Source organism: Camelina sativa, unplaced genomic scaffold (assembly GCF_000633955.1).
Source record: "Camelina sativa cultivar DH55 unplaced genomic scaffold, Cs unpScaffold00506, whole genome shotgun sequence".
Taxonomy (NCBI): Eukaryota; Viridiplantae; Streptophyta; class Magnoliopsida; order Brassicales; family Brassicaceae; genus Camelina; species Camelina sativa.
Window position 1 is genome coordinate 117,737 of NW_010921713.1, and position 21,542 is coordinate 139,278.

At 36.3% G+C, this 21,542-nt stretch overlaps 7 protein-coding genes across 12 annotated transcripts in view; 4 read left to right on the forward strand and 3 right to left on the reverse strand.

Moving 5' to 3' along the window:
• LOC104773243 overlaps window positions 1-4,267 on the forward strand; it is a 5,380-nt gene extending 1,113 nt beyond the window's left edge. For 5 of the 6 annotated variants that reach the window (XM_019242617.1, XM_019242616.1, XM_019242619.1 and 2 more), the window contains 4 exons: window positions 2,926-3,021; window positions 3,102-3,618; window positions 3,694-3,829; window positions 3,933-4,133. In XM_019242617.1, the coding sequence (XP_019098162.1) occupies window positions 2,926-3,021; window positions 3,102-3,618; window positions 3,694-3,829; window positions 3,933-4,127 (944 nt within the window). In that variant the 3' untranslated portion in view covers window positions 4,128-4,133. Of the gene's footprint in view, window positions 1-2,925; window positions 3,022-3,101; window positions 3,619-3,693; window positions 3,830-3,932 lie in introns of all 6 variants that reach the window. The other variant, XM_019242618.1, reaches the window with a different exon arrangement.
• Window positions 12-1,005, forward strand: LOC104773242 (transmembrane protein 87A-like). Its single transcript, XM_010497821.1, has 3 exons — window positions 12-111; window positions 273-368; window positions 458-1,005. Exons 1-3 carry the CDS (start codon window positions 19-21, stop codon window positions 548-550), a joined length of 282 nt encoding a protein of 93 aa, XP_010496123.1. The 5' UTR covers window positions 12-18; the 3' UTR covers window positions 551-1,005.
• A 583-nt stretch (window positions 4,268-4,850) lies between the features above and the next one.
• On the reverse strand, window positions 4,851-5,556 carry LOC104773246 (60S ribosomal protein L27-3). Its single transcript, XM_010497829.2, has one exon. The coding sequence runs from the start codon at window positions 5,459-5,461 to the stop codon at window positions 5,054-5,056; it is 408 nt and encodes a 135-aa protein (XP_010496131.1). The 5' UTR covers window positions 5,462-5,556; the 3' UTR covers window positions 4,851-5,053.
• Window positions 5,557-7,958: 2,402 nt separating this feature from the next.
• LOC104773247 (protein PAT1 homolog 1-like) lies at window positions 7,959-12,192 on the forward strand. The gene is made up of 5 exons (XM_010497830.1): window positions 7,959-8,326; window positions 8,700-8,845; window positions 8,948-9,004; window positions 9,178-9,253; window positions 9,537-12,192. Exons 1-5 carry the CDS (start codon window positions 8,272-8,274, stop codon window positions 11,591-11,593), a joined length of 2,391 nt encoding a protein of 796 aa, XP_010496132.1. The 5' UTR covers window positions 7,959-8,271; the 3' UTR covers window positions 11,594-12,192.
• Window positions 12,193-16,152: 3,960 nt separating this feature from the next.
• Window positions 16,153-17,940, forward strand: LOC104773248. The gene has a single exon (XM_019242615.1). It carries the CDS (start codon window positions 16,227-16,229, stop codon window positions 17,379-17,381), a length of 1,155 nt encoding a protein of 384 aa, XP_019098160.1. The 5' UTR covers window positions 16,153-16,226; the 3' UTR covers window positions 17,382-17,940.
• A 561-nt stretch (window positions 17,941-18,501) lies between these two features.
• Window positions 18,502-19,961, reverse strand: LOC109131550 (Fanconi anemia group D2 protein-like). The gene is made up of 8 exons (XM_019242612.1): window positions 19,915-19,961; window positions 19,800-19,832; window positions 19,572-19,700; window positions 19,433-19,493; window positions 19,270-19,325; window positions 19,130-19,186; window positions 18,907-19,027; window positions 18,502-18,773 (listed from the first exon to the last, which is right to left on the reverse strand). The coding sequence occupies exons 4-8, from the start codon at window positions 19,476-19,478 to the stop codon at window positions 18,634-18,636; spliced, it is 420 nt and encodes a 139-aa protein (XP_019098157.1). The 5' UTR covers window positions 19,479-19,493; window positions 19,572-19,700; window positions 19,800-19,832; window positions 19,915-19,961; the 3' UTR covers window positions 18,502-18,633.
• A 217-nt stretch (window positions 19,962-20,178) lies between these two features.
• Window positions 20,179-21,542, reverse strand: part of LOC104773258 (Fanconi anemia group D2 protein homolog) — a 7,624-nt gene continuing 6,260 nt past the window's right edge. Inside the window, exons 22-24 of the mRNA XM_019242613.1 lie at window positions 20,744-20,924; window positions 20,421-20,656; window positions 20,179-20,331 (exon numbers count right to left, since the gene is read on the reverse strand). Of these exons, the coding sequence (XP_019098158.1) occupies window positions 20,179-20,331; window positions 20,421-20,656; window positions 20,744-20,924 (570 nt within the window). The remainder of the gene's footprint in view (window positions 20,332-20,420; window positions 20,657-20,743; window positions 20,925-21,542) is intronic.

The following is a 21,542-nucleotide window of genomic DNA, read 5'->3' on the forward strand; positions in this document are numbered from 1 at the left end:
AACATCTCCGAAAATGGGATGAATTTCCTAATGCTCTCTTGGGCTATACTGGAAATTTGCTTTCTCAAGTGGATTTTCAGGTCATTGTGGAAGACTCTTAAGAAGCTTAAGGTAAGAAACATACAATACGTCTCTTTATTTGATGTTTCATAGAATAGATTGCTTATAAGTATCTTTCCTGCTAACTGTTAAGTTGCAAATGAGCCAGCTATAAGGATCCAAGTTTTCTTAAATTTTACATCTCTGCTAATCCAATTTTTTTTCTTTTGTAGCTTAACAAGAACATTGCTAAACTGCAACTCTACAAGAAGTTTGCAGCTGTGCTTGTGATCATGGTTGTTCTAAACTTGTTCTGGATCTATGTGGAGGTAACAGTTGGCTAGTTTATTAATCATGGTAATTCTCTTGAAAACGGCAAGTCATAGGATTGTGTAACTGATTTTTTTTTGTGAATCAGTTGTATATCTATGACTCAATAAGGGACTTATGGCAATCGAAGTGGATTATTCCAGTGTTCTGGTATCTACTTTCTTACCTACTGTTGGTCTGATAAGAATGAAACTATGAAACTCTCCTTCTTATCCTCCGATACACTGTTTTACAAGACTAGAGCCACCGGCACATCACCGATTCATCAACTCTATCTCCCAAGCAACACATATATCACTTCTACAATTCACAAACAATGCATAAAAGAACTACAATGACTGTTCTCTGTTTATCTACCAATGTCTTCGGTCCTTTGCATGTGCTTCTCATGTGCTTATCAATACTCCCCCCCTTTGAAAACAGCTTGTGGAAAAAAAAGAAACCTAATGAACTGTGTGTAGTATCATCATATCGCCCTTTCCCAGCTCTTTCTCCACAGCTTCTTGCTAAAAGATGTCAAAATATGTTGTCTTGCAAGGTTTTACTATAGGCAGATGTTTCCCTGTTCAAAACGTTTCGCTAGTTTGTATTTTGAACTTAAAACCACCATTTCTTGCAAAATTTTCTCCTCCATAATCCTGAACGGCCCTTTGAATCTGCTCCAATGCTCTTTGAATGATAGAATCATGCTTGATCATCATGTAGACGGGCTGCTGCGGATTTATTGGGGTGATTGACAGAGTCAACAACTTAGATGCAAAAGTTGCAGGTTGAATGACTTGCCCAATCTGGGACCACCACACATCAATCTGTTGTTCGATTTGGAACTTGTAAACAATGACGAGTCCATGCTCTTTGTTCTGTCCCTTGTCTCTCCAACGATGCCACAAAGAAAAATACCCTCTCTTGTCAACAGTTGCAGCAGAGCAGGTGCCATATGTAACATCACTTCCACGTGAATTCTTGTCAATTATCAAGACTGCTTGTAGTTCCTTAGATTTCCATTTGTGCTTTACATCGGTCTCACCAAAAATAAGCTGTGCTAATATACTTAGATTCACTTTGGCAAATGTACTATCCACACGCTGTTCCATTCTATAAAGCATCCCTGCAACCGCTACGGTTTCAATTCTCATCTTGTAGGTAATCTGCTGCAGCAACACAATATCACTAATAGATAGTCCCTGCAAGCCGTCTCTTGTTCCTTTCGCATCTGCAACTATATCTAGAAACAATAGTTGTTCTGGTGCTGAATTTTGTGCCTTCAAACTGTTCTTGAACTTGAACATCCATGACTTAGGAAACTTGCTCATCTTCTTATGTTGCAGTAAGTTGTACCCTCTAAGAGATATTTGATCGAACACTTGGTAGCCATAAGGGTCCATCTCGCTACCATACACAATCTGAAACTGAGCCGCAACATTTCCATCAAAGAACAAGCTCAAATCCGTGTTTGTTAACCTCACCTCAACTTCTTGACTCTTTGGCGATTCTTCAGTAAAGATCCATGCTACTTCATTAAGAGCTTCAAAGATTGGATTCTCAACGTGCTTTTCCCCAAGTTTTCTATTTGCCAAAACTGAATCCATTCCAGAAAATCCTAACTGAAGAACACTACGGCTAGGTTCCAAGTCAGAGATCAATACCTGATGTTGCGTGTTGAATTGATTCTGGACCAACGATTCTTTGTGAAAAATTGCTTCTTCACTGTGAATTGTAACTTTTTCTGCAGCAGAAGTTGCTATTGATACACATTCATTGGAAACAGCCAAACCAAATGTTTCTTGAATGGCTTTCTTCTCCTGACGCGAGCCTTCCTCACTGTGAATCATATCAGCCACCACAAATTCTGGTTCAACACTCCTGTCAGCCTCTAGATCGTCTCTTTGCTTCTTGATGAATTGTTGTATCTTACGTTCGTTCTCAAGCATCATCCTCATTTTTTCAGGATCGTCTCTTTTTCCAAAACCCAGTACCAAAACATCTTTCAAGTCTTCCCAGCTTTGGAAAGGCATAAACGATTGTCGCCATTGAACATGAGCGTCGGCTTCACCTTCGGGAAGACTATGTGCAAGATTCAGTTTCTCATCCGCCGTGAAATTCTCTTGAACAAAGAAATCCTCCAGCCATGAAATCCATGGTCGTAGTTCACCGGCAACACCATCAAAGATGGGAAATCCCTCAAGACACATTGTGACTAAAATCCCCAAATTTCTTGAAACCCTAACTTTCTTCAGCGTTTGATTCCATCCGTGTTCACAAGCGCACGATTTGATAAGAATGAAACTATGAAACTCTCCTTCTTATCCTCCGATACACTGTTTTACAAGACTAGAGCCACCGGCACATCACCGATTCATCAACTCTATCTCCCAAGCAACACATATGTCACTTCTACAATTCACAAACAATGCATAAAAGAACTTCAATGACTGTTCTCTGTTTATATACCAATGTCTTCAGTCCTTTGCACGTGCTTCTCATGTGCTTATCACTGCATCAGGCGAAAAAGGGCATATTGTTGATTGTTTCTGGCCTTTTTGGACACCAATGCAGGTCTGTACAGTGGTCTTGGATCGTTAACTTTAGGAAGGATTTCAGGTGTTGGTGCAAGGTTTGGTGTCTATGAGATCCTAACAGCTTTCTACAAAGGTATTACACAGCTCCCCATGTCTCGTTTCTTGTGTCTAAACTCTAAAAAGTACTTACTATATGAATTCATTTTGTTACAGATGGTCGACATGATAACTATGTGAGTGTCGGTGAAGCTTTTCTAGCTGGGATGGTGGGAGGTGCAGCAGAAACAGTGGTGACTTCTCCATTTGAGCTTATCAAAGTCAGAAAACAAGTGACTGCTGCATCACGGGCTCCAAATGCTGCCGCTGTTGCAGAGACCGCACCTGTTTCACCTATGATCACAAAACTGCTAAGAAGATACACTCTTGATGTAAAGTCGTTGACGCAAACAGTCAGTCTCTTATCCGTCTTGAATCATAAACATCCGAACATGACAGCCGCTTTGCAAGAGTACCCGTGGATGATGACTGGAACAGGAAACCCGCCATCAGCCATGGATGTTAAGAGACCGCTCGATGTTGCCTCACTTGAAGGATATAGAGCTTTATGGAGGAATCTACGTTCGGGTCTTGTAAGAGATTGTCTTTATGGAGGAGTGTTCTTCTCGACGTGGCAGTTTCTTCACGAGGCAATGGTCGGTTGGAAAGCTGTTGGAATGAATCCTTTGCCCAGGTACTTAACTATCAATCTACAGAGTTCTGAATCAACTTGAAACTTTATTGATTCTGCAAAACTTGTTGAATGCAGTTCTGAAGAAGAAATCGGACCATTATCTCCGGTAGCCATTAGCATTGCTGCTGGGATTTCCGGTGCCGTTGCAGCTGCAGCATCTCATAGCTTTGACACAGCAAGAACACGTGCGCAGTGTGTAATATTGCCGAAGGTACAACAAAATCTGCTCTCATGATCTTACAAAGAGATATATGAAACTCAAAGCTCTGTTTTCACTTTCTTTGTGTTTGGTTTTCTATTTATCTTTTTGACAGTATACAGCAAAAGAGAGGAAGTTTCTGAAATGGAATAAACCTGGGAAGAGATTAGAGAGATGGACAGGAATACATCCTACAGACAGAAATCTCCTGTTCCGAGGGATTGGGATAAGAATGGCTCGAAGCTCTGTTGCATCAACGGTGATCGTTGGAAGCTATTACTTAGCTGTCGATCTATTAGTTCCCAAGTGAGGTCAGACAAAGGCTACGAATACGTCTTGTATTGATCATAAAAGATAAACAATACCTCAATTTTGTTTAGCTTGCGTTTGTAGTACAATAAAAGAGAAACATTTGTATTGTTATGCATCAATTATACTCTTTTAAGTTAAGTATCTGTCCCAAACATTAACAATTAATCAACAGAATAAATTGGTTGTAAGCTTAATTCTTTGTAATACAATTGCTGAAACTATTGACAGAACCCTTTCAGTCTGTTGAATGACAATAGCTCGAAAACATCTTGGTAAACGATCTGGACTATGCATGCACAGTATGACTCTAGTTAAAAACTTTTGTCATTGCCCTAACCAAGATTATGAACAACCTTTTGGCAAGAGATCTTCAGAACCGAACAAAATCAACAAAAAAATGTGACAAAAGGTTACTAGATTCAACTTTTTGTAAACACAGTTGCTGATTCTACAATTTTAGTAGAAGCTTAAACAAGGGAGATAAACACATTTGATTAATGAATGATTCAAAACCATGTATATGCCAATGAGTAAAACCAATCTAAGTTCCCTAAGGTTATGTGAAACTGGAACATTTCTCAGGTTATCATTTTCAAATGATAACAAAATGTATCAATTTCTAATCGAGATAATGAACAAGATTCTTCCAATGAATCATCTAGAATCTAACATAATCAACTAAAGAAATGACAAATTCGTATAACAAAAGCAGATACTTCAATGGAAACAAATATGTAATCAACATGCATAAGAGAAACAGAATAAAAGGCAAAATCCATAATCGAAACTCAAACAAAACGTCTTACACAATCCAAAACAGGTTCCACAATTTTTAACCATAGAGGAAATGAGAAACCCTAGAAACTAAAAAATTCGATAACAAAAAGCTCAAACCCGTCCGTCCCTGTCGGAAATCGAAATTTCTCAGAACCTGAGCTTGGTGAAGAACCATCTGTTCTTGCCAGTCTTGAACCTCTCCTCAAGCTTAGCCTTGGCCTCCTTAAGAGCAGCAACCTTCTTATCCTTGGACTGAAGGGCATCAAGGGTCGCGACTTCCTTGAGATCCACGTCGAGTGTGTAACGCGTGGGCATCAGATGCTGGTAGTTAACGAGCTTGATGAAACACTTAACCCTAGATTTCTTGGCAGTCTTCTTGGCTGAGTCTTTGCGGATGACTTTGCTCGGGTACTTCTTGAGCCCGGCGACGAGGCAGTGTCCGTAGCCACGATCACGTGTACCGTCGTCGAAGGATTTGACGATGACGGCTTTCTTCCCGGCGTAACGTCCTTGAAGAAGGATCACAGCCTTGTTCTGCTTCAAGAACTTCACCATTGTTGAGCTTCGATGCTTAGATCTTTCTCCTTCTCTGGTTTCGTCTCTCTCTCTCTCTGGCTGCTATGAACCCTAAGTGGCGGATTCTATGAGAAATGCGGCTTTAATAGTGATCCCAGAAACTCTTTGTGGAGAGGACTGAGAAAAAACCCTAGCACCTCTTATTGGGCCGTTAGGTCAAACCCATTTCTAATTTGGGCTTTATATTGTTGATGATACCCGGCTCGGGTGAAATGTAAAACTCATTTTTCTTTCTTTTTTTTTTTGCATATAACCATTTTAAGGTTCTCTATCTCCTTTTTTTTTTAATCAAAATTACTAATTTTAATGTCAAATTTAGAAACAAAACTAAATTTGGTTCTTCCATTTTTAAGGTTCTGTCTTGTTATCTCTGTTTTTGTTTAAGAAGTTGTCATCTTTCGATTTGGGTTTGATATCATCTGTTTGTATTCCTAGTTCAGTTTATGGTTTTCCTTAGATAGGGTTTAGTTTCCGGGAATTTCATTTTACTTCGGCAGTTGACTCCGGAGATTTCTAGTTGTCCGTCGGCTTAAGCGTCCCTCTTTTAGACATATGTAATATACCTTTGGATCCAAAACAAGTTCTAATAAAATTCAAGATGACCAAAAAAAACAAAACTATTGATACTCCGAGACATTTAAACGTGTGACTACTTTTTGTATAGCACTAGATTTGCCTTGCAATTGCTCGAAAACTCTTCTAGCAGCAAGTTGATAACTTTTGTGTGCTTTCTAATTGTGCTTAAAATGTGTCATATACAGCTTTATAATATTTTAAAAAATGGTATGCTTGACTTTGTAAGCCCCTATGATTATGGAGTGTGAACATCATCAATATTTACAAATCCGTAGATTGATTACATATCAATTTTAAAAACTTTGCTTGGCCGGTTACATCAAGTCTGCGCAAGTAAGTGTAGGTGTCATATATATTTTATATAGTATAGAGGGCGTTAGAATTGTGTATAATAAATACAAATGACAAAATAAGATCAAACTGAACCGACCGAATGAAATCCATTCACATGGACCATAGAACTTCTCTCTCCCAGTTATATTTTATTTTTAAAAAATATCGTCGATATGCATTTAATTTTTTTGTTAATCTCTATGCAATTAATATTCATAACTAACTTATTTGGTTGAGTTTTAAACAAGTAAAAGCATATGTAAAGTTGAAAAGGAGAAAATTTGTTCGAATCATATAAAAGGATCATTTTGATTAGTATCATACTGTAGTAAGTGGATGTGGTATCTATATAGCCATATCAACCAATTTTTATGGTTTGTTTCATAGTTATCCATCCAAAACAGTTACACAAATAAACAAATCAGTTATGAAATTTCTCGTTAAGTCTAGTGGTTAGCCCACTAGTTTATATTAAGCTCATCAAATGTTTAGTGTTTGGTTCCCAAAATACATATGCTAGTGAAAACAATTTCGTTGCAAATTTATTCTTTTTTTGTTATTTATTTTAATAAATGTAAAACTTATTCGAACAAAAAAATCTCTTAACAGTAAATATGTCATGTTTTTATTTATTTATTTTTAGAAAAAAAAGAATAAATAAATGTTACTATAATCAAGAGATTTCTAAGTTCAAGAACCAAACCATAAGCTAACTCATTTTCTAGTGTGGTTGAACCCAATTCTTTGTTTGAGTATAGAAAATCGTTTTTTTGTTGTAAACTTCTTGCATGTTATTACATATATAGTTGTTTTTCGTGTTTCATATATTAAATCTAAACTTTTATATTATGAACTTAGTGTAGTTACCGTGTATTGTAAAAAAAAAAAAAAAAATCAGATGTCTCTATATGCTGTGTGAAGTTCGATTCTTAGCAGAGAATAATGTTAGAAAAAATTATAGAATAAAATATACATGACCCATCATTTGTTGTTGATTGATAATAAAAGAGTTTGAAGTAAGGCTATAATGTTTAGGTAATTGTTAGTTCAAATTTATATGTTTATGTTGATAAAAATCAATGTTTATATATAGATATTCTTTATTTTGTAACCGTCGTAACTAAGATCTTATATATAAATTAACATCTCAATAAATTCGTACTGAGTTTAGCAAGACATCCGGAACATATGCCGTGGATCTAAACTGCTCTTTCGTACCAACAAAAAGATAAGACCAGACAAGAATACAAAAAAAAAAATCTTTAATAATCACTAATTTTAATAAACATATAATGCTAATTATTAACTAATAGAAAGTTAAGAAAGAAAATCAGAGAAAGTAGAATATTTACTTTATATTTTTGTCAACAGAAGAGAATTTTTTTTCCTTGACGACAAATGAAAATAATTTTAATTTTATTTTCCTTGCGAATAATTTATATGATTAAACTTAACCCACTCAATTTAAAAAAAAAAGTAGAAAGAAAAGAGAAAATAAAGCAAAATGCTTATTCAGACAGAGATAGCCATAAAAATAAAATAAAATAAAAGGAGAAAAGAGTAGAGGAGAGGATTTGTTCGGGCAAGGAAGGTCATTTGATGTGTCAATGTTACGCACAGCGCAGGGAAAAGAGAGCAGAGATAATAATAAAAAGGCTCTCTCTCTCTCTCTTCTCTAATCTTTAATCTCTTCTTTTAGGGGAGAGGAGAAGAGAGGTTTCCTCTAATTCCCCGGAGAATCTGGAGCTAAATCTTTTTACTTACCTTTCTTTTTAGTTCTTCTTTGACAAGGAGTAGTAGTAGCAAGAAAACCCTTTTGGAGATTCGTTTGTGTTTTCTCTGTTTCTTTTGTGTGTGTTTTAGCTGTCTTAGTATTGATCATGGAGAGATCTGATTCTAAAGATTTCTATAACTTCGCTCGGAAGACTTCTTCAGGTTTACTTCTCTCTTTCTTTTAAGCTCTCTCTCTCTCTCTCTCTCTGTTTCAAATCGAGTAAAGTTTCTTTCTTTGATCCGAGATGTGAATGATTTGATTTGCTTCTGATTTGGAATAACTTTTAAAGAAACTTTATATATATATATATATATATATGTTTGATGTAACAGAGGAGATGAGTTTTCAAGTTGATCTGGAACCTAGAAGATTTACTAGTTTTGCTTTTTTTGAAGTGTCGTTCCAAAGCATGAAATGAAACTGAGATTTGTTTACACTGAGAGCTTTAGTTCTACTTTCAATTCTGGTTCAACTAATTTTTTCCTTGTGACATGTGTGTGATGAAAACGGTTGTTCTTTTTTTTTCTTGTGCAGATAATAAAAGTGCTCTTTTTGACGCATCTCAATATGAGTTCTTTGGTCAAAGTCTTGAAGAAGTTGAATTGGGTGGTCTTGATGAAGATGCTTCTGTTCGTGGACATGTCGATGATGAAGAGTATCACTTGTTTGATAAAAGAGAGGTAATGGTATCTTTTTTTTTTTTTTCAATTGGACTGTGTTCTTGGATGGTTTTATACGAGTCAAATGGATGATTAAAACATGCATTTCACTTGTGGTTTCAGGGTGCTGGTTTAGGATCTTTGTCTGATATGGATGATCTTGCCACAACTTTTGCAAAGGTTAGCATATTTTTAGTATTATTCGCTGAGAAATGCAGTTACTTTTGATACTATTATTATCCTCCATTTTTTCATAGTCTCTCTTGAGATAAATCAATCTGTCTTTCTCAGCTTCTTATTCTTACTTGTTCTCTACTTCACTTATCTTATTTTTTTGGTCTTATCTTGTGTAGCTGAACAGAAATGTTACTGGGCCCAAACACCTTGGAGTAATTGGTGACAGAGGATCAGGGTCCTTTTCAAGGGAAAGTGAGTTTGGTTTTTACTGTTTACTTTCAAGAGTTTTCTGTAGCTTGCTTTTATTTTCTTGTTCTTCTATATGACTTTTTCTTCTTCTTGAGCTATGCAACTGAGGGTAAAAACTGTGAGCTTGTACTTTTAGATATATACACTATGGGTTCAAAAATTTGATGATCTTATCTCCCCTTTATGGAGGTGATGGTTTGGTTTTGAGAGATGAGCTGTGGTAGTTCAGATAATGATTTTGGTTCTCTACTTACAAGTTTTTTTCTAACAGTACTTTTATCTCCAGGTTCCACTGCTACAGATTGGACACAGGATAATGAGTTCACAAGCTGGTTGGACCAGCACACGCTTGAAGAACAAGCTCAGGAAGCTAGTTGGCCTTCACAGCTACAATCATCTGCCAATTCAAATTCTCTGTACAGGACATCTTCATATCCACAGAAGCAAACACAGCTACAACATTACAGTAGCGAACCGATTATTGTACCAGAATCGGCGTTTACATCTTTTCCTTCGCCTGGCAAAAGATCACAACAGTCTTCACCGAGCCATATTCATCGTGCTCCTTCTCTTCCTGGTGGTAGTCAGTCGAATTTTTCTGCTCCAAATGCATCTCCTCTGTCAAACTCGACTTACCATCTTTCAGGATTGTCACATGGACCGCCTCATTATGGTAGTAGTAATTTGGCTAGATATGCCTCATGTGGTCCTACTCTTGGTAACATGGTGCAACCTCCTCACTGGGTGACTGACCCTGGCCTTCTGCATGGTGACCATTCGGGGTTGTTACACAGTCTAGTACAACAGCAGCATTTGCAACAGTTGCCTCCTCGGAATGGTTTCACTTCTCAACAGTTAATATCCCTTCAGCAGAGACAATCTCTAGCTCATCTTGCTGCATTGCAATCACAACTGTATAGTTCCTATCCTTCTCCATCACAAAAAGCTCCTTTTGGGGTTGGTGAAGTAAGGGAACACAAACATAAGTCATCTCATAGAAGTCGAAAGAACCGAGGCATCTCCCAACAGAACTCGGATTTGGCCAGCCAGAAAAGTGAAAGTGGGTTGCAGTTTAGATCAAAGTACATGACTTCAGAAGAGATAGAGAGTATTCTCAAGATGCAGCATTCCAATTCACACAGTAGTGACCCTTATGTCAATGACTATTACCATCAAGCTCGGCTTGCCAAAAAGTCAGCTGGATCAAGAACAAAGCCTCCTCAGTTGTATCCTTCTCATTTGAAGGATCACCAATCCCGGTCCCGTAATAGTAGTTCAGATCAGCAACCACAAGTTCATGTGGATGCTCTTGGAAAGATTACACTTCCTTTTATTTCCAGACCACGAGCCTTACTCGAGGTTGACTCTCCACCTAACTCTGGTGATGGAAGGACTGGTCATAAGGGATCTGAAAAGCATCTGGAAGATGAACCTCTTGTTGCAGCTAGGGTCACCATTGAAGATGCTTTTGGAGTTCTTATCGATATAGTTGACATTGATAGGACTCTCCAATTCAACAGGCCACAAGATGGAGGAGCTCAGCTCAAGAGAAAACGACAGATCTTGCTTGAAGGATTAGCAACTTCACTACAACTTGTTGATCCCTTCAGCAAAACAGGACAGAAAACAGGATTGACCGCCAAGGATGATATTGTCTTTCTACGCATAGCGACGCTTCCCAAAGGTCGGAAACTGCTCACAAAGTATCTACAGCTTCTTGTCCCTGGTACTGAGATTGCTCGGGTTGTCTGTATGGCTGTATTCCGCCACCTCAGGTTTCTCTTCGGTGGTTTACCGTCAGATAGCCTTGCAGCAGAGACAATTGCTAATCTTGCTAAAGCAGTTACGGTTTGTGTTCAAGCGATGGACCTCCGAGCACTGAGTGCTTGTCTTGCAGCTGTTGTTTGTTCTTCAGAACAGCCACCTCTCCGTCCAATAGGAAGTCCTGCCGGTGATGGAGCATCAGTTGTATTGGTATCTCTTCTTGAGAGAGCTGCTGAAGTAGTAGTAGTAGTGGCGGCGGTTCCACGTGTCAACAACAACTCGAATGATGGACTCTGGAGAGCTTCGTTTGATGAATTTTTCTCTCTCCTTACTAAATATTGCAGGAGCAAGTATGAGACGATCCATGGTCAGAACCATGATAATGCAGCTGATGTGTTGGAGCTAGCTATAAAGAGGGAGATGCCTGCTGAGCTTCTACGTGCGAGTCTACGTCATACTAATGAAGACCAGAGGAATTTCTTACTAAACTTTGGTCGTAGAGCATCGCCAGTTAACGAGTCAACAACAACAACCCGCGCAAGTGGTGGTCAGGTCAAGTCTGAATTTGTGAGGGGTTGAAGTTCTAATAACCATATAGAAAACAATCATGGGCGGTGGTGTGAGTGGCTGCTGGTGTAGAAGGGTTCAGGTGATAAAATGTGTTGTTCGTTTAGATTGGTGCGTTTTAGTTGTCTTTAAACTTCTTCTTTAAGTTCCTCCTTAGGTGGTTGAAAGCTGGGGAAAGGAAAAAAATGAAAGTGGGAGTGGGAGTTGGTAAAACCGGAACTGAATTCTCTCCGGGGGAGCTGTATTTTTGTTGCTCTGTGATGGAAAACTCCTTATCTGGTAGGACTCATTTAGGGTTTTAGGAGTTTGGAAGGAGACTAGTGTTTGTGACCCCTGTATAGACTGATGGTGAATGGTGTACGATGATGCTGATGGTGCTGCTTTAATGGTGATGTGATGGTGAATTGTGGTGGCGTAGCTAAGAGGTCTTTTGTTGTCTTAGCTTCTTGTGGGTCTGTTTTCAATATGGGCATTGTAATAATAAGGAACGCAAAGTTTTTAAAACGTTGTTTCTATTGGATCATATGTCTCGAATGTATACTTCTGTTATTTTGTAAGAAGTTGAAAACTTGAAATGTTGTTATGCTTTTATGCAAAGCTTATTGGTACTACTAGAGTTAAGTATATAAGCTCCTTTGAGTCGCTCTCAAGCTGGTAATGTCAATATTTTTTATATAAAAAATAACATTTTAAGGAATTTGAAACATAACTATGAATCCGGTTGGGATTAGTTAATTATTCGAAGTAAGACGGCTTCTAAACTAAACCAACGAAAAACTGGAGTGGTAGTTATGGGCAGTGGAGCCAATGTAATTTTGGAAAATGGTAGGAATTAAGACACGTGAAGCATGTCTTTTTCAAGCTTGGAACTGCTCACATGCCACGTGCACTTTAGCTGTCTCTCCTTTTGCTTTTTATCTTCTTTTCATACAAGAAAAAGACATGACCCGAACCGAGATATGATGAGGTCTTCATCTTTGTCTGAATTTTTACTTTTGTTTTCTGAATTTTGTTTTTTACTTGATGTTTTTTTCTTACATGTACTTATGCCGTAACGAAGTGTCTACATTGTACTTTTTACCTAACCTAACCGACTTCTTTTTTCTGACGGCGACGACGAATACTTTTATTTTTACCTAGTCTACCATTGACACGTGAAGCATGTTTTGAGTCCTCATTGGTCGAAAGAGTAGACTAATGTTAGGGTCTTAGGGATCTCCAAATTAAAGTTAACCTACTATGCAAATTTTGTGGTGATCAAAATTGGGAATTTAGTCTAATCTACCACATTTAATATAAAATTTTTCAATTCTACCACAATCATAACCTCTTTTTCCATTCTACCGCAAGTGATATTACAAATGTTGAAAATACTCTTGTGTTACTTGACATAACAAAAGAAAAATCATGTTTGATTTTTTATGGGTAGACAAGTTCTGATTTGTTGAAACTGTAGACAAATTATGTTCTCTAGACAAGTTGAGCATATAGATAATTTATCAAATTCATTGAGATGGACAAGTTTCAATTTGTTGGGTCTATGGACAAGTTGCTATACAAGCTATAAAACTTAGTATCTAAGTGTAATTAAGTATAACTTGTCCACAAACAATAAAACCAACTTGTCATCAAAATTTATGCACAAACCTTTGACTTAAAACATATTAAAAAAAAATAGACCAGAACCGGTAGACATTTAAAAAGATTAAATTTATATGAAAAATAAATAAACTAAGTAAAATAGCTATATTTATGTAATATTAATTACGCTATGAGAAATAAACACAAATTTTGCATCTCTAAGATTCAAGCTCACCAAAGATCAAACTATATAGAAAGGAAAATGTAAGATGCTACAAAATTGATTAAGATGAATACAAAGAGAGAATTCTAGAGAGAGGAAAACGTTTTAAAGTGAGAAAGCTCTACAAAATCAAAAGGAAGATCACCTGAATAGTGACAAATCATTGATTTCCGTATGTAATCTCAAATTTGATCTATGTGTCCATAACAATATTAAATGTGAACCATATTCAACACTAAATTGGTTAAGTTATGTGTTCGAATTTCGATTAAACATTTCCGCGTAAACTCTAATTGACTACAAGAAAAACTTTGATTTCCTACCGTAAATAACATAAAAATGTTTCCTATACTATTTTCTTATAAAAAAAGGCTCATAGCAAATGTCTCGTAGAAAATCGATTTTTATAAGAATTTTGAATGAATTTTTGGAAAATGGAAAGATTTTTTTTGATTATTTTCCTTCAACAAGTGACACTTGCTATTATAGCTCTAAGAGAAATATGGGATTATGTGAAGGAATCCATTATTTTCTGAAAATATCATCGAATGTATCACAAAAAAAAAATATGACAAAAAATTGTAAAATAAAATATGGCTTAAATATTTCTACAGATAAACACAATTCACAAATGACAAGTATGGTATTAAAGAAAAAATCATAGTCTTTTTACTACTGAAAATTTTCTGCATAAAAGTTAGTAGCAAGGTTTATTTTTACATTTTCTTACTAGCTTTATCAATAATTCATATATAAAAAAAGATAACTGTAATTTTTAATTTAATAATTAAATTTGGAAATATTGCAATTTGGTATTATTAATCCATAGAATAATACTATATCAGATAGTCAATAATTCAAAATTAATCTACTGTATTTGCAGATCCACCATCTAAGGATCCAACGACAGCCACAATACTAGTTGTTATTACTTTACCCAATAAAATAATGGAAAATAAAGGAATATTATATATGTAATATCTTAATGTGAAATATACAAGTTTTTTTTTTGGTAAACTGTGAGATATGCAAGATTAAACAAAGACTTTTACATGATTGTCAAAACAAAAAAAACAAACACTTTTACATAAAAGAAAAGCCTTTTAAAACTACATATTGGTGGAATCTAGATGAAAGAAGATAATATCTAACAAGAGTTTTAGTAGTATTTTTCATAGTTTTTAAGAAACCGCTAGGCGTTATGTAGACGGTAATCCAGCGCCTAGCGCCTAAAACGCCTAGTCGGAGTTTAGACGTTTTAGGCATTTTAAGCGTTTACAACATAAAATCATTATATGTATAATATTATGTAAAAATATATGTTACAAGAAATAAAAAATAATAAACTATAAGGTCAAATTAGAAAAATTCATTTATTTATGTACATTTATAAATATGTATATATATATATAACTTAAATTTTAAATATATGTAATTAAAAGTTAAAATATATATTAAAATAATATTATATAATTTTAGGCAGTTCAGGTTTTTGCTGAGCGTCTAGCGTCTAGAGCGTCTAGGCGACCGCCTATACCGCTTGCTTGAACACTTTTTCTTAATACCATTTCTATATAAAGAAAACATATCAACAATAAAAAAAAATAACCCGTAAGCTCGCATGAATCCCTACCATCATCTCATTTTTCATAATCATGCAAAATATCATCATCGAGTCTTTGTGTGTTTCATGAAAATAATCAGTAAGTAGTTTTTTAAGTTCATTTGGTTGATGTAAGGGCTTAGATTTCGATTGATCCTTGCTTATGAGATGATCGTAATGCTAGATTAACCTACGCTAAGTTAATCTAGAACATATATAAATGGATTACAGCGCCGCGTTGAATCTCATAAATGTTTTACATATATAAGTACTTTTTAGACGTGCGGTTAATGCATGTTTATAAAATGTCAATTAATTCATAGTTTTTTAAAAAAAAAAATATGTGCGTTATCCTGTCATATTCAATGTAAATCGAATCAACAACTTAAAATAATTATGTACACTGTTATATTATCCACATAAAGCACCTCAAATTTCGACATTGTATCATTTTGCAAATTACATACACGACTATATATATAGCTTATACTATGTTCATATCAATGTTAGTTTATCTTCTCCCACTATTTAACTGATCATATCATAAATATATTTCACCATTTTATTATATAATGCATATATATTAAAACTTGTGTTCACCAATTTTCTTAATCATCCGTTGTCCCACGCAAATAGCGGCTATCATCTATGTCAGTATTTCTCTCTTACTATATATGATTCGTTCAAAGTACAATTATGTCCGGTATTTAACAGTTGTATACATATGCTGTGGTTTCAAAAGGAATAATTAGTATGCCTATTCAAAACTACCCTTATTTGTTCATACAAATTCGAAAATTAGGGAATTAAATTAAAAAATATTGTATGCACATGGGTTAATTGCAAAAGAAATGTAATTATGATGTTAGTAGTTAGTAGAGAGGTACGGTATTGAATAATTGTTTTAATATATACATTTTTTAAGGAAGATCTATATATTCAGTTATACATCAGTTTTTCCTGTGGGCAAACTTCTCCTACCCATTGTTTTAGGAAGATATGTCGAATAACGAAAACTGCCTACAACTACTTGTGTATTATTTTTGTTTTAATTTGCTGGATGTGTCTGCCCAAACCATTACCACTGTTTATATAAAATTATATAGTACGAGGAAAATGAAAAGAAATTTAAAATTTATGAGTTCCAAGGTCTCTACATAAAGAGGAGCCCTAGCAAGACAAAAATTGAAACCCAAACTCATGTTTTGTTTCCTTTTCTTTACTCAGATAAAATAAAAATGCTTTCTACTGAATGTGAAACAGTGAGCGTACCAAATATTTTAGTGCCGTTGCATGAACATCTTTTATCATGTACAGAAGAATCTATCTATTCTTGTGATTTGTGTTACGGTGAAAATGGCATCGCCTATCAGTGCACAGAGTGCGGCTATCGGCTACACAAAGACTGTATCCAGCGCTTTCTCAGCTACCCATCTCCGTGCGGTCACTCCCTCAAGATCTCCATGCCCAATAGATCACCTCAGTATGCAAATGACCGATGCCATTTTTGTCAAAGCAATCTTGCTTCTCCGTTTGCTCGTTGCACGATGTGCAACATAAACATTAGCCTAATTTGTATGGGAAGTCAACCACCACCCACTATTTGTGAACCAAAGCATCACAAGCATAGCCTCACTCTGTTGGTAAGGTTAGTCACCTTTATATGTAATGCATGTGGTGTGGAAGGCGACCGCAATCCTTACGTATGTCTTGAATGCAATCTGATGGTCCACAAAGATTGTATCGAGATGCTACCTCGAGTCATATGCATCAACCGGCATGATCATCGCATCTCTCATACTTTCCATATTGGTCAAGGAGAAGGAGATTGGGAGTGTGGAGTTTGTCGGAAGACGATTGATTGGGTATACGGAGCTTTTAAATGCTCTCGTTGTCCTAGTTACGCCGTTCATTCAAGATGTGCAACGAAAAAGGAAGTGTGGGATTTTAAAGAACTTGAAGATGTGCCTGAAGAAGAAGAAGAAATCGAAGAGCCATTCAAGGTATTCAGAGAAAACGAGATCATTCATTTTAGTCATGAAGAACATGTTCTCAGATTGGATGATGAGAATAATGTTAACACGCGCTGCGGAGGTTGCATTCTTGCTATCAACGGCGATCCATGCTACAAATGCGTGGAATGTGATTTCGTGCTTCACAAAGCGTGTGCTAGTCTGCCTCGGAAGAAGAGACATTTGTTGCACAACCATAAACTCACTCTACAAGTTGATGACTCTTCAGGATTTACATGTAAAGCTTGTGAAACCTGTTCTAATGGTTTCAGGTACAAATGTCTTGACGACAATTGCGAAGATGATGTTGTGTATGATGTTCGGTGTAGTTCGGTATCGGAACCATTTCAGCATGATCTGCATCCACATCCCTTATACTGAACATTGGAAAGTTCCAAACGATGTCAAGCTTGTGGCACAAAAAGCGACGATAATCTCCTAAACTGCACCGTCTGTGATGATTGCGCTTTTTGCATGAAGTGCACTACTCTACCAAGGAAGGTAAAACACAGGTGCGATGATCATTTTCTGTCATTATGTCAAGGTGTGGGAAACGCAAGCGGTGACTTGTGGTGTGATATTTGTGAGACCAAGACAGATCCAAGTGTATGTTACTATACCTGTGAAGAATGTGGGCTAAGTCTCCATCTTGATTGTGTTCTTGGAGATTTTTATTATATGAAGGTAGGAGTCACGGAAATGATCGGGATTGAAGTATTTGCCAACCATGGAGTTACTCGACCTTTTTGCTTCGTTTGTGATGTTCATCATTGCAAGTGTCCCTTCATCGCGTGGATAGATATGGGAGAAGAAGACTACTCTACTGGCTATATTTGTTCGATGAACTGTGTATTCACACTAGCTGATAAAAATTAGGGTAGAGCTTAAAACTGAAAAAATGAGCCATTTGATATGTGTCCCGATGCTGCAAGAAACACTATACACATATGTTGTTTTAAATTTTAATTGAATGTAAAATTATTTTCAAACCAAAAACCTTTTGTACAATGAATGCTTCAATTATTTAGCAAAAAAAAAGACAATGAATGCTTCAGTTTGTTTGAAAGAGTTCTGAAAATGATTGTAAGAGCCGAATAGCACAAATGAAAGAGTTCAGGCATATAGGTTGTTGTAGACTAGGTAAAACCGAAGAGCTGAATGGCGAATACATATATACATACCGGGGAAAAAGCTTGGTGTCACTGAATATATGCAGTGGCTCGAGGATCGAGCAACCTGATAAATACATCAAGGAATAGGAACAGATGATGAAGAGCCAGAGGTCTACTCAGATAGTTACATCAATTTATCTAAGGTCAAACAAAAACCTATGAAGCCAAAAACACTAACAGGTGAAATGTTAATCCCAATGTTAATCACAAAGAGAAAAGAAATTTGCAATTTTGAGACTATTGTAGCTGAAAAAATGACTCCCTTAACATTCGGCTTTGTGACATATTTACATTCTTCCTATGTGGTCCAATGATAAGTTACAAGGAGAAATGTGATTAAACAAACCCAATATATATATATATGAATTTGTGATATTGATTATGGTATGAGAAACATAGAAAGGTACGTGTATAGATACTAAGAAATTAATTAACATAGAAAGTTATAATTAGCAGTCTAATTAAGGTGTCAAGGGAAGTTCATCCTCTTGCATGGGCTCTTCTTCTCCGGACATGGTTTCTTCAACCTCATCTGTTTCGTTATCTACATAAGCCTGAGAACTCACTATCTGCCCTCTCAAGTCCTTGTGTTTCAAGCTACCTGCAAATTCAATTAATATCTCAAAACTCAGTTTCCATAAACAAGAGTGCTCAAATGCTACTGACTTAGTAGAAAGAAAGATTAGTTAATTTCGAGAGACAGAAGCAAAACTAATTGGGTTTTTTTGTAGTACCCATCCAGAAGTTGGAGCCGCCTGATGTTGTATGGAGAAGAGCTTTAACGTGAAACAGAAAACGCTCTAAAGATCTCTTTGTTGCTGGTATTTTGCTGGTTATGGCTGTTTGTTTCATACCCTAACCTCCCCAAAAACATTACTCCATTGTCATATTTGTTCTGTGTCTGAGGAGAAGCAAAGAAAAAACACAGACACAAACAGGTGTCTTAGAACTACTAACCTTGGCTTCAGAACATAGAGCCTGTAACGTTCTTGTAGCCTTCTGGAGATCTTTGACCTGATTCATATATCAATTGTGAAGATTTTCAGTGGACTAAGAGAGATACAGTCAAAGAAAATGCATAGAATACAACTTCTTACCAACTGGATGACTAGTTCCTTATGATCTTGAAAATGTGCTTCCAGGAAATCAAAAACTGCATTATTTTTTTATTTTGTTTCCCATCATCAAATATCAAATTAGCAAGCGAGCTAATCAGATATTTCAACTATTGTACGATAAGAAGCTGGAGAAAATTTTTACCTTTAAGAAACGAGTCCACATACTTCCCACCATACTTGATAGCCATGCCATGGATTGTCACCTGTTTAATTCATCTTTACATGAATCTTGCACGCAGAATGTGTTATACTCATGATAATTAACAGCAAAAAGTGGTTACCTTTTCATGAGATCGGCACAAGTTGACTAAAGACACTACCACATTTACAGTTTTCTGAATCTTTTTCAAGTGTGCTTCAGTAGCTTCAGATTGACAGCTTTGTCGTTTCTCTGAGCTAACTGTCTTCACCTAATTACACATGGTAGAACACAATAGTGATAACTTTAATTCTATATTAGAGAAGATTATTAAGTAAAGAACCGGACAAAACGTAGATGGATTACTGACCAGTTTGTTAAGAATTGCAATATTCTCTTCATGCTGTACCAGCGAAAGGGAGGCTATTAGTCTCTAACGGAATTACTGACTCAAACAAATATGAGATAGCTAAGAATTTGCTTACCAATGTCCTGTACCATCCTCTGAAAGTAGCTGCACATAGGGTAGGGAATTCATNAGGGATTCATGATCACGGGGATCATCATCTTCTCCTGTTGACTTGGATAGAGAGGCCTAATGCAAACAAATTCCAGAGACGTGATATAAATTAAGTTAAATGATACACGTTTTCCTATGAAATATGTATTTAACCATTTGCAGATTTCTATTTCAGAATGTAACAGTTAAACATGACCCACGCGGTCGTTTTTGTGTTTTAAAAAAACTTTCAGATTGCATCAAACTCTATGCAAAGTAGAGCCCAGCGAAAGATTTTTCCTTGTACCTGAGGCAAAATAGTACAAGCAAGCTCATCAAGCAAATCAGATGTGGATCCACTGGCTTCCAAGTATATTCGCAATATGGTCTGTACCATCTCACCCTGCAAGAAATCCAAAGCTATTCACATTGAGAATATTGAGCACTGCCTTAAATTGTCTGACCCATTAAATTTGACACAGATGGACATACTTTGTTCTTCAGACCCTTATTCTCAGTACTATCTTCGATCCATTTATGCCTGAGAAGTTTCTCAGCAGAAGTTCCCAGTTTAGCATGTAGACTGGGTACAAGACCCTGAGAATGGCCTGGACATCTCTTTTTGGTAGCTTCTTCTGATACCTTGCCAAGATATTTTTGCGCAGAGGTCATCACTAACTGTAGAGTGAGAAGACATTCGAAGGCCAGATCAAAGGAGAAGGAACATGCTGCAGCAACATTTAACAATCACAACGAGAGTTAGAATAAGATATAGCATATGATAGGAAATCATCGGTAAAAACCAAGATTTATACCCTTATTTAAAATATCTTCAAAGAAATAATAAACGCCAATATACAAGTACTCCTTTGTCCCAGGTGAAGGGAAAGGTTGGATGTCCGGAAAGCTAGCAACTGATATTTCAGTTGGCTGGAAGGCTTCAAGAAGATTCAGCAGCAGTGATTTGTCTGTTTCAAACTCAGGGAGGATCATCATCTGTGACTCAGGAAGAAATAAAAAAAGATTGGGAATTGGAATTAGCATATGTGTATCTAAGTTAAAGGAACTAAATTCAACCAATGTACAACTAGTTAAGTTAGGAAGTAGCAACTTTGGTAACCATATGCATCACAAAATTGGCATCAGGATAAGATATAAATTACCTTGCTGAAACAGTACAACACTTCTTTGCACACCATTGTATAAACCAGAGATTCAGAAACCACAATATTGGATGTGTTCGGGTTTCCAGCCATAGAAAACTCATCTCTCCAACTAATTTGAGAAGTTTCATCACCTATTATCATTTAGGTCGGATTAGACCAAGCTAAATCAATATCTTTAGCTCGCAGCAGGTTGATAATCTCCAGTTATCTTACCTTTTACTAGCAAGGAAATTGCTATATTTATATGTATCCTGAGGCTTGGAAAAAGTCCTTTTATTTGACTAAGAAGTTCAACCAATTTGAATCTTCCGACACAACCTGGAGCGCTTCCACGTTTAAAAGGATATTGTTTACCATGAGGAACAAGATAATCCAGCTTGTTGTGAAGATCATGTAAGAGATACAAATACACAGGTAGCTATGATAGAAAATAACAAGATGGTAAGTT